We start from the raw sequence: 12,307 nt of genomic DNA, 5'->3' as shown, positions 1-12,307 counted from the left end.
AAGAGAAACAGAATTTGGAGAGAGTAAAGTCAAATAGAATTAATTATTCCATTGCAAATATTGTAAATATAACAAGATTTATTTATGCCAAATAAACCACCTCTGGCGAAGAAACGCTGTATGGTGCAGAATAATAATAAAAAAATCTCAAACGGACGGACAAAATAAATTGTCCGTTCTTGAATCCTAAATTGACGAACAGAAATAAATTGTATGTTCTTGAATCTTATTCCGTTTGCAAACAGACGAAAATAAAAAGTTCTGCAATACCTTTCCATGAAATACACACGATAAATTATGCTGGGTATGTTGGTGCGCCCTCGCTTTGTATGTATACAATGTAATACCGGAGTATGAAAATATGAAATTTTGCCATAGCGTGAGACCTCACCTTAATTTTGATTTATGATATGATTCATTTTCCATCAATCAAAATGTAATGTTGCAAAAAGGTCACATCCAAATGCCATAATGTGTCTTTTCCCTGTCATCAACTTACCGATCATCTCCAGGTATTTCAAGTATTTCTCCTGGAACGAATTCAAACAACGTAAAAATCAATAAGATAAATGGGAATGTTTATTGAACAACATACCTGGAAAAAGTCCCAACGACAAAACGCATGAATCGTCATCAATTTCATCAGCAGGCTCCGGTATATTACGAATACGACCTGTTGATATAGAAAAAATTTACATTGTTTCTCTTATTTATCAAATCAACTGTTGGTCATCTACAACAATAAAGTTTGAAAAAATACTTGAACAAGACAACAATAATCTCGAAATGAAAATTAATGAGAGTTTATGATGAATAAATAAAGTTCAATTTACAGATATATTTTTTGTTTTTAATACTAGTGATAGACATGCGTCAATGATGTTCTGAACTCACCAACAACTAATTCACGAATATCTTTCCACTTCACTTCTTGTGTTGGTTCATGTACAATTGTAAGACGTATACGCCGCTGAATTCCTTGGTGAATCAAAAACAAACCTCGACATGGAAGGTCGTCGCTGTGTTCAACGACTGATGGTACATATTCTCCGTTTGGCGCTAATTCGCAGATTTCGAACCAAACTAAAATGTCATGTTTGGCTAATACTGTCGAAGATAACGATGATGGGCATGGTAACGGACCAAATTTAGGACTACGGACAGGTTGGCTAATGGGAATGCTTGGTGGTAGCATACGGCGGGGAGGAGGACGCGTTTGAAAATCTTGTTTCGCGATGTTATGAAGAGGGTGACGTTGATAATGGCCAAATATTTTGAAAGTTATCGGCTGTACTTTTAAAAATTCAATAAAAGATTTTGAAACAGGAACCGTTATCTGTAATAGATGCAAACATTGAATTTGTTGAAAAAAAAGATCAGGATTTTTAGTAGTACTCGGCTGTGTCAATGAATAAATAAACCTATTCCGCAAAAACAACATAATTAATTTTAACCATGAATTTGATAAATGCTTTCTATGATAAACGTGAATCCGGTATCGAATGCAGAAAAAAAAATGCAGAAACCCAAAAACGCAGAAGAAAATTTTGCAGAAAAAAAAATTGCAGAAAGAAAAAATGCAGAGAAAAAAAATTGCAGAAACCCAAAAACGCAGAAAGAAAAAATGCAGAAAAAAAATTAGCAGAAAAGAAAAAAATGCAGAAAACCAAAAACGCAGAAAAATTTAAAAAATACGATTTTTTCGAAAATTTGTTGATCACAATAGATTTCACAGTCCGACGCGTGTTTTCTTAATCTGGCACATCAGCCAAATAAGTTCCAGGCGATAGTTTAGGCCGCCCTGAGTTCATAATGGGCCATGGTTTTGGGTAAAGGTGCTTCTGCTGGGAATTAATGACCTTAGGCGTTCCCACATTTCAGGAAGAACGAATTTCTTGATGAAACTTAGTTTCTACACCAGTACTCCGGTAACTAATTTTGACCATTTTTCTTCATTTTCCACGAAATTTACCCATTTCAACCCATTTTCTGAAACATATTGTAGCTTTGTGAGTACAGTATCGCTTCTGCGTGATCGTCTGAACAAATTACTTCTTGAATAGATAGGTAAAAAACCAATAATTACCGGAGTACTGGTGTAAAAACTAAGTTTCATCAAGAAATTTGTTCTTCCTGAAATGTGGGAACGCCTAAGGTCATTAATTCCCAGCAGAAGCACCTTTACCCAAAACCATGGCTTATTATGAACTCAGGGCGGCCTAAACTATCGCCTGGAACTTATTCGGCTGATGTGCCAGATTAAGAAAACACGCGTAAAAAATCTGTGGACTGTGAAATCTATTGTGGTCAACAAATTTTCGAAAAAGTCGTATTTTTCAATTTTTCTGCGTTTTTGGTTTTCTGCATTTTTTTATTTTCTGCTAATTTTTTTCTGCATTTTTTCTTTCTGCGTTTTTGGATTTCTGCATTTTGTTTTTCTGCATTTTTTCTTTCTGCAAATTTTTTTTCTGCATATTTTCATTCTGCGTTTTTGGGTTTCTGCAATTTTTTTTTCTGCATTTTTTCTTTCTGCAATTTTTTTTCTGCAAATTTTTTTTCTGCGTTTTTGGGTTTCTGCATTTTTTTTTCTGCATTCCATTCGGATACCGATAAACGTTATGTTACTCACGTTTTGAACATGATAGAAACCCAACGGAGCACCAGATCCAGTATTCTTCACAGGCTCGGTAGAAAAAGCTTCCTCATGCCGATTCAAAAAACTATAGAATAAGAAATCATAGCTTATACAAGCTGGTTTTTAAAAAGTATATTGCATCATACTTAAATTGACAGAATATATCAGCGAATTCAGGTGATATTCCAGTGGCTTGCAATACTGTAACACGGAAAGTAAACTCTTTCCCGATTTGTAAATGTTCCCCAGGTTCATCAGCTACTTCAGAGGAAACACTTGAGTCACCACGCCCGGAATCTGCATCTTCTATTCCACAGGATTTTTAAAATTATGAATGATGGCCGAAAATGTAACTCTTTCTGATATATTAGGGTAGAGGTTTGTAAGTTGAGCCGGCATGTAAGTTGAACCACCCATGATATTTTATATTTTGAGAGGGAAATATACCGAAATTCGAACAGTCGTCGTTATTAAGCAAATAAACTTTACTTTTGGTGCCATTTCCGAGCGAAAATACCCTTCAGAAATGGCTCATACGAGCATAGTGTGTGATTTGATGAAAAATAATAAAAATTGCAAAATTTGTAGACATCCATAAAGTGAATGATTTTCATCGATAAGATAAAGTTGAACATATGGCTGTGTTCTATTTTTATTGCATTTTCAAAACCCGAAGAGAATTCTAAACATATCGTGATATGGAATTGTTTTTCCTAAACTTTTTTGAAATGTCTACAAGAATGTAAGTTGAGCCACCTCTGAAAACGTAGGCAAAATACCATTGTTATTTACTTGAGTTTGTATTTTGATACTTCTTTTATGATTATTTTCTGTTTGAAGCGGAAAAAGAATCAATTTTAATGCATTTTAATATATTGCAGTGAAATTACGATTTGGATGATGATATTAAGGATTTTTCTCATTTTCATACTATTTTCACTGATATTTGTGTCTGAAGCCCTTAGAACATATGAAAATTCACTATAATTTAAAATTTTGGCAATTCAGGCGTCTTTGGATGATATTTGTCACATTTTAAGTGATTTTTTTAGGGTGGCTCAACTTACAAGCCAAATTTTTTTTTCTCGATTTGAAGCCTGTGAAGAAAATTGGTTTAAAAAATGTCTTTTTCAAGTAAATCGGATAAGTTTCTTTGGCAAAGTGTGAGCTCTTTAGATCCTCTTTCCAACGATATCCATACATCTAAGATATCTTCATTTAAAAAAATGTTATGGACAAAATAGCACATCATGGTTCAACCTACAAACCTCTCCCCTACTTCTGTCTAATTTAGACACAAATTAATTACCCCAAAAACATGTTTTAGAACAACTACAAACGTAAATTCGTATATGTCTCCAAAGGATTCGTATGATGTGTTAAGAGATTGGATTCAGTTTCAATTCCCAGACGATCACAAGGTCTTTGTACCAATGATCGGCCAGTTTCTGAACTGGGATCTCGATAAAATGAACATCGTAATCATCGTTGGTCCGCCGTCATGCGGAAAAACATTAGTAAGTATCGATCTGGAACAGAACGTTGTCAATTCAATAGTTTGTTACTACGTTCTGGGTCTTGACTAAAATCTCCAGAACGTTGTCAATTCAATAGACCGAATTCAGTCATGTCCTTTTGCTGCTGTTCGTTGTCGTGCGATCCCGTTACAACTTCAACTGCAGAGAATGAAAATAGTATTGATTGGCACAAAATATTGGATGATTTTTTGGATTAATTTTCTACTTCTAATTACTAGTCAGAAAATTTACAACATAAATGAACGAACCTTCGTGCGTTGTTTGCTCGACTTCTGGCTGGAAAGGCTCTTCGCCTTCTGTTTGTACAGGTTTTTCTTGTACATGTTTGGTTTTTTCCACATGACGTTCTAGGTTAAATTTTCTGGAGAATTTTGTGCCACAAACAATGCACATGACGGCTTAACTTGATGATTTTTCTGTGCGTTTTTCATTTTTTCCTTATTTGAAACTAATAAGAGAGGGTTATTTAGTTTGACTGATATAATTCTTTATATGTATTTACCTTTTGTTGATATGACCACCGAACTTTTGCAATCTTTCGCCGTATCCAATTCGATGGTTTTATGGTGAATATCCCTTACATGTGCGATCAATGAGTACGGTGTAGAGCAGGACTCGTTGCAGTCTGGGCATACAAAAATGTCTTGATTTTTCTTGTGTAGCTTTTCGTGCTGCGCTAGAGTTTCAGCTGATGTGAAGTCCTTATTGCACTTCTTACAATGAAATTCTTGTCGAATGTGGTCAAAAATTTGCTGCAACAACTGGACATTGCGAGCCGGTATACCTTCTATATCATCAAATCTGGAAAATAAATCGCTATAGTTTGAAAAATCGCTAGTCAATTAATAAACTTACTTGCATTTGCAGGTTTTGAATTTGGGGAAATGTTCCAGCCAAGTGTAACATCCAAAATTGATGGCTTCTGCTACGGTAAAACCAAAGTTAAATCCAGAGTGATATCCTCCTGGTAACGTTAAAATAAAATGTCCGGGTATTTGGATCACCTTTTTTAAAAAATATGAAAAAAAAATCAGTAAAAATTCAAATATTCTTGTGAAAAATGAACATACTCTATCAAATCTTATCTTATTACTTTTTCGCACGCCCATGTCGTGAGTAAAAGTATTGTAATCACTCCAAAACCTGGGTACCCCGAAAAACCATTTTTCTATCCATTTTCGACACCAAAAAGCACGATACAGTGGTTATTTTGCTATGTTAATGTGGGTGTGTCGTACCCTGTACGCTGTGCGCTGTACGCTGTACGCAAAAATTTGTTAGCACGATTGCTCAAATACCAGAATAGGAAACGAAATTCTGCAAGTACCAAACGTTTGTACTTCGTTAGACTTGGAAACCATTAAATTTCCAGCCACCCCAGATGTACCCTAGGATACCTAGCCTATGAAAAACCTTCTAAAAATCGAACTTTTGTTCGGGAGGTACCCAAAATAGGTTACCCATGTGGGTTTTATCATGTCCACCCGATTTATTTCATCAAAATAATAGGGGCCAGGAACAACCTAGTGACCGCTAACCCACCTTTTTGGTATTAAATCGGTATGTTAGTTTAAAATTCCTTGAAAAATCGAACTTTTGTTCGGGAGGTGCCCAAAATGGGCCAGGTGGATTTTATCATTCCCACTCGATTTATTTGATCAAAATAATAGGGGCCCAGGAACAACCTAGCACCCGCCAACCCACCTTTTTTTCGCATCCAATCGGTATTGAATAGTGATTCTGATAGCGAATGTGATAGCGCCTCTGAAGTCTCATTTATTCTCAACAATGTGGATTTTCCCGAGTTGGAAGAGGATGGATTTTACTACGAAATCGGAGACTTGTGTGAAACTACAAAGAATACAGATCTAGAATCAATCACAAATCAAATTGTTGGAACAGAATTCTTAAATGATTTGACAATCGATATGTTCATTATAAATTTGGTGAACGCAAACAGAAACATACCATTCGACATGCATCCAGTCCGCTATGGACAAAAACAAGAGCGATACAAACGACTTCTAGCCGAACGAGACGATCTGCAAATAACATATCAGCGGCCAGGCCAGCTTTCTTGGCCATTACACCACAGTTCAATATACAGTCTACACGGGGAGGGCATTCATGGCAAAAGATTGGACGTATATCAACCTAGTATCAACGAAACATCCTCACTCGCCTGTACCCCGGAACACAATATCAATTCATCGAACCGGCAACGTTGCAACCAGATGGATGTTCCTGTGGCATTTTCTCGATTGCATACGCCACAACCATCATTTTGGGACACAACCCCGCAACATACCATCTAAAAATCAATCAGCACGAAACAGACAATTTAAAAAAGACCAGCGAACTACGAAACCACATCAAAAGAATATACGGAACAAATGAACTACAGCTGTTTCCACAATAAATAATACACTCATTTTTGTTTTTGTCTAAGTTTTTGGATACTTGTTTTCATGTTGCATCGCAATAATGACCAATTGATTTCGGTTTGGTAACTTTTGTCTAATTTCATCAAAAAAGAAACAAAAAAATCAGTTCATTCAACTTGCTTATTAAACATTTTGTCGAGATAGCTTATTATTTCCGTCCACATTTTTTGATTTGATTACAAAGTTCATTCTCCAAATATTTGACTGATTTGCAGTTCTTTGATTAAAGTTCAGTTTTTTCAATACTTGATTATTTTGCATTTTTGAAAGAGAGGTAAATCTTAAGCCAATTTTCCATAAAATACATGAACGTACTGTTGTTTTTTTCTGAAAATTCTCATAAATATCCTAGGCAAAATCTGAATAAAAGCTGAACGCTATGAAAACGGTGCGGAAAAGTTCGTCTTACGGAGGTAAGACTATTTATTTTTCTTATGCATCGTTCTTAAAAATTCGCAGTTTTGTAATTTTGTGTAAATTGTTTTGAACGTTACTTTACAATCGCTTAGTCGTTCAGCTGGAATGCGTTCAGAACGACGGGCTGAAAAGGTGTAAAAATAAATATCAATTCGGAGTTGTCTGACGCAAAGTGCACACAAAATAAAGCTCTGCGTCTGCATACTTGAGCACACAACTACACATAGAGAATCGTTTTTTACGCAGAATTAGTATGAACCGCACAGCGAATGTAGTGCTTCAGCTGAGTACAACATTTACATAGCGAATGTGTGCGGTTCATACTAATTCTGCGTAGCAAACGATTCTTTATGTGTAGTTGTGTGCTCAAGTATGCAGCCTTATTTTGTGTGTGTCTAGTGTGCTAATGGAAATAATTCACGTACTCCAAAATTCAATCAGAAGTTTTGATGGAAAACATAAGAAAATTGAACTTACCACATTTTTTAACATACCAAAAATGTTTTTCTCCATTCGCAAAAAAACTTTGGGTGCGAATTCAGAAAATAAAACACTTAACCTCGATTTTCAGTACATATTTTTGTGTGTGTACTAGTATTTCAAGGGAAAGAATATTTCCAAATTATGAGTTTGTTTTGTTGTAAAATTTTGTCTGTTTCCAAACAGCTGATGATATCAAATAAAATCATAGCTCGAGCATTCCTTGAGTTTTATATGCAAGAAGCTTTACTATGACAGTCAGTGCCATCTATTAGCGTCGCAGACATACCAGTGAAGATGTACGCGCAACTTATTGAGACTTTATAAAGCGAAATGCACATGAGCGAACTTCGAAGCGAATTCGTAGACATATTATTCGCCTGACAGTATTTGTCAGCTCACATTGTTTACAAAAAGACATACAAAATCATAGAAAAACTTATTTGTATTTTGTGATTGGTTTTGCATTAAATTCCGGTTGTGTGGATTTTTTTGGCACATTTTATTTCGAATTTTCATAAAATATCATTATAAAAAAATTTCACTGGCCCAAATAATGGAGTAGTTTGTGCAATTTAACTCTCAGAGATTTTTTATGCTCATTCAAAGTCATTGTTCGAGCCATATGAGTTCCTCTGATCCTAATAAATTCATCGACGACGAAACGAACTAAAAAAACCTTATGATCAGAATGGTCACTGAAATCTGTTTCATCATACAGCAAATCGAAATTAAGATTTTGAAGAATTTCGTGGTAAACTACGCTGAAATCAATCGTTCCTTTCAATAAATCAATTTTCAAGAAGCGTTCCGTTTGTTTGCAAATACAAAATGTGCTGTAACATGGCATTCCAACCGACCTCAAATTGACATCTTCTGCTTTTCTTGTGTTTTCTTCGAAAATTCGTTTGCATAGCATACAGCCAAATTGTTTGGTTAGCTTGATTTTACTTTCGATAAAGCTAGCAATGTGTGCAACGGTGTAATCAGATAAGTCTTCAGACACTTCATGCTCTTCCGCATCTTCTATTTCTCGCAATTTATCATATAGTTTTTCGATTTGCTCTTCTGTAATATTTAAACAGTCAGTAGCGTCAAAATTGTTGGCTGTGGAACGCTTTGAAGATATTGTCAGAATGTTGGAGTAAGGATTCGAATCATGTCCTGCGGCACTACAATTTGAAAATTTCGAATACATGATCGTGTTGTATGCTAACAATTTCCTGAACGCGGCAGAAAATTGCTCACATGTTGGATTGTCATTGAAGCCATTCAAAGACCGTATTTTGCCTGGTGAAAAGAGAATGTCAATTTTTTAATTTGTGTGCACAATTAATACTAATGTATTGTATTTTACCAAAGAAAATCTCCACAGGATCTTGTTGAAAGCAAAACGTTCGAAGCATTTGGACAAGCATACGTTCTTCTACATACTCTTGAAAAAGAAGCTTCAGTGACACCATATTGATTATGAAGCCATTAAAACCAGTATTGATTTTTGAATTGCAGACTCGTACTATTTTACCTTCAGCATTCACTACTTTGAGCCCTTTTATGTATGAAATTGCTTTTTGAAATAATTCGAATATCTGAGCTGCATTTGTACGACTCAATGCTCTTTTGAACGGGTTTTCATTGTGGTCATGCTTAGTGTTGAATACGTCGAATAATGGATTTATAATCCTGATGAATTTGATTGTAAACTCAGCGCCGTCAAACTCCGGTATACCATGGTTCATCAATAACTCCATCGAGTCGGCTGTAGACCCGCTTAATGTCTGGACAGCAATATCCACTTTCATTTTTTTCGATCTCCAGTCAATGTGCGATTGGTTCATTTTATGTGTCAGAGCAAAACCACGATCGTTCATGCGAACCAAATCAACAAAATATTGCCAACGAATTTCATTACCGCTGCAATCCAATAAGAATTCTTTTGCAGACAGTCTATTGCGAATCAATTTAATCATGTGGCATATATCAAAAAATATGTAAATGTTCTGATTTCTAACTCGAATGTATGGCTTGAAAAAAGGTGAGTAAACATTCAGTGTAGCACCGAGGAGTGTGCACATTTTTTTGTTGGCCTGGAAACCGTCAAAAGAGACGTGCGATACAATAATGTTGCAATCCATTAATCTTTCTATGATTTTTTCCAGTAGACTTTTCTTTCGTTCGCCGTCCATTGAATTGATGAAATAATATGCGATTGGAAGCTCAAACGAATCATTGACTGCAGTGACTATGAAGACAAGGGCTTGACTGGCCACATCAGATTTTGTCGCTTCAGCATCAGAATCATTCTCATTCTTACTCTCAATGCAATATCCAATCAATTTCCGTTCTTTGTTTGACCATCCGATGTGCTTACGGAGGTGAATCTCATCAAACATTACGCCGCATATTAATTTTTCGCCTCTTTCTGCTTTTTCGCTGGCCTTTCTTCGGAGTATATTCAAACAATGTTCATTGATAATGTTAGGCTCAGTGTTGAGATCCGAATTCGCATACCATGATCGTATTGTGGCTGGGTGCGGTAAATGTTTACTAAAAGATTCACGAATAAACTCATATGCACGAGGGCTATGATAATGCATTGTGAAACAAAACTGACGAAACGTTTCGGGATATTTCTCTCCGCATTTCGGTTTATTGATAAGGCTTTGGGTGATTTGTTTTTGCTTTGCCTAAACAATTGAAATAGACACAAGAAACATGTTATGGGAATGGTCATTCAGACTATGTCGACTATGTATAAATTAAATATTTACATTAAACCCGCTAAACATTGAATCTTTTTCCTTTGTCAGCTGATCAATTGAAACCTTCAGATGTTTGATTTGACGTTTTAGCTCTTGAATCTCTTTTGCCTGTTTTTGTTTAATTTCTTTGAGATGACAAATGCGAGAATCCGAAAAAATTTTCTCACTTTCAATTTTGCGCTTAAGCTGCTCAACTTCTTCTTGTAATTTTTCACATTTCGACTTAATTTCTCGCATTTCTTCGACATTAACATCATCTGCACTAGCTTCTTTTTCATCAATTGCATCGTCTTCGTAATCAATCAAGACAACATTGAAAACATTCGGGATAGCACCAGGTTTTAAATCAAACCGTGTTCCATTCATTGAAACGATATAGTCATATGGAGTAAAATGTTCAATGCAAATCAATTGGCTTGAACCACACTCGTGACCATTTAATGCCTTTAACCAAGCTTCTCGGGTAGTTGGGTCCTTAGGAAGACTGCAGCAAAATTTCAAACATTAACACTTCCAAACAACTTCAAAAAAATATTCTCTTTTATCACTATATTTTTTTTTGTGAATCCTACTGACCTAAACATATGGACACGAGAGTTTTGAACTCCTTTGAAATTTTCACAACTTTTTATTTTGCAATACAACATATTGTCTACAAAGGCAAAAATTAATATTATTTTCAATCCACAAAAATTTGTACAACTCGGCTCAAGTTAGAGCTGCATGCTGTGAATTCAAAATATAACTAGATTCAAATCCAAAGTACGCTATGATGTATGCAATTTGCTTTGAAATTTTGTGTACATAGAGAATACTCTCTTCAATAATCGTCCACATATAGAGAAACATATAAACAATGAACATTTTGAAGAATCTAAACAAGTTGTTTGAATATGCATGATAAGTGATTAGAAGAGATGTAAATGATTAAATAAGATCCACCCAGTGAATCGACAAATTCGAAAATTTGGCCCAAAAACAATGATCCAATTAGACTCGAAGCTTCATTTTTCAATACAAACCGAATTACAATATTGTCCATTACGTTTCTTGCCCGTTCAAATCTCTTCGAATGTAAAAAATGCCATCGTTGCCAATAAAAAATACAAAATTTTAAATGTTCAAACAAAACATACATTTATTTGCCATATTGAATGTTTTTTTCGTTTTTTCCTCATTTATTTGGTTGGATGTTTATAGAGTAAAACAACACCAGCTCGGTTTATTTTATTTTCAAAAGAAATCGAGACAAAAATTCAGAAAAAGTCATACAGAATCTATTCAGAGTCACTGTCGTATGTAAGTTGACCGATGTTTTCATCCAATTCGTAGTCCATGGCGATGTTGATTTCATCAGCTCCCACAGATTGTCGTTTTTGCTCTTGAAACTTATCCAATACCCGCAGAATCATTTGAGAGGTTTTTGAAACCTTTTCAGCCGGGCCGTAAGTTTTCACGTCCAAATCACAAATCGGTAGAAGCGATGGTACTGTTCGTTTCGTTTTTCGATTTCCATCAAGTGGTGCGATTGGTGTTGGTAAATCAAGCAATTCTGGCACGGCGGAATCAAGAATTGATAATGAGGAATCTTCCCAGTCCATGCAAATGAGATCCTCTTCAACATTGACTTGTGGTGAAAGTGGTGCGATGGGTGTTAGCAAGTTACGTTCATTTGGTACATTGCTGTCAAGAATCGTTGACAAATTCGTTCCATGTTCATTCTTTCGCGGCACAACTGGCGGCAAAAATGGCAACAAAACTTCATCAACCGAAGCAATATTCTCCTTGTTTGCGTCCAAACATGTGGAGTTATCCGACCCATCAATGGATGGTGTTGTTGGCTCAACCGTATCGTTGCCACTTCGACATTCGTTGTTCGATTGCATACCACTTGGTCCAGGCACCGCAACACTTTCATCGACAACAGACAAAGCAACATTCTCTTCGCTGGCTTCCAACAATGTTGCATTTTCCGAGTCATCAATTGATGGTGTCGTTGGCTCAATCGAAACGTTACCATTTTGACTTTCG

At 35.7% G+C, this 12,307-nt stretch overlaps 1 protein-coding gene across 1 annotated transcript; it reads right to left on the bottom strand.

The window, feature by feature from the left end:
* Positions 1-499: 499 nt before the first annotated feature.
* Positions 500-2,937, bottom strand: LOC129571288 (kinesin-like protein unc-104; the record flags this gene model as incomplete). The annotated part of the gene is given in 5 exon segments (XM_055451059.1): positions 500-530; positions 596-673; positions 895-1,336; positions 2,630-2,720; positions 2,782-2,937. Coding segments are annotated over 3 exon segments (410 nt in total), but the record flags the coding sequence as incomplete, so codon positions are not given.
* Positions 2,938-12,307: the final 9,370 nt, after the last annotated feature.

This window comes from Sitodiplosis mosellana, unplaced genomic scaffold, assembly GCF_009176505.1.
Source record: "Sitodiplosis mosellana isolate CC-2019 unplaced genomic scaffold, AAFC_SMos_1.0 Smas_scaffold_1905, whole genome shotgun sequence".
Taxonomy (NCBI): Eukaryota; Metazoa; Arthropoda; class Insecta; order Diptera; family Cecidomyiidae; genus Sitodiplosis; species Sitodiplosis mosellana.
This window is presented reverse-complemented; position numbering and strand designations above follow the sequence as displayed.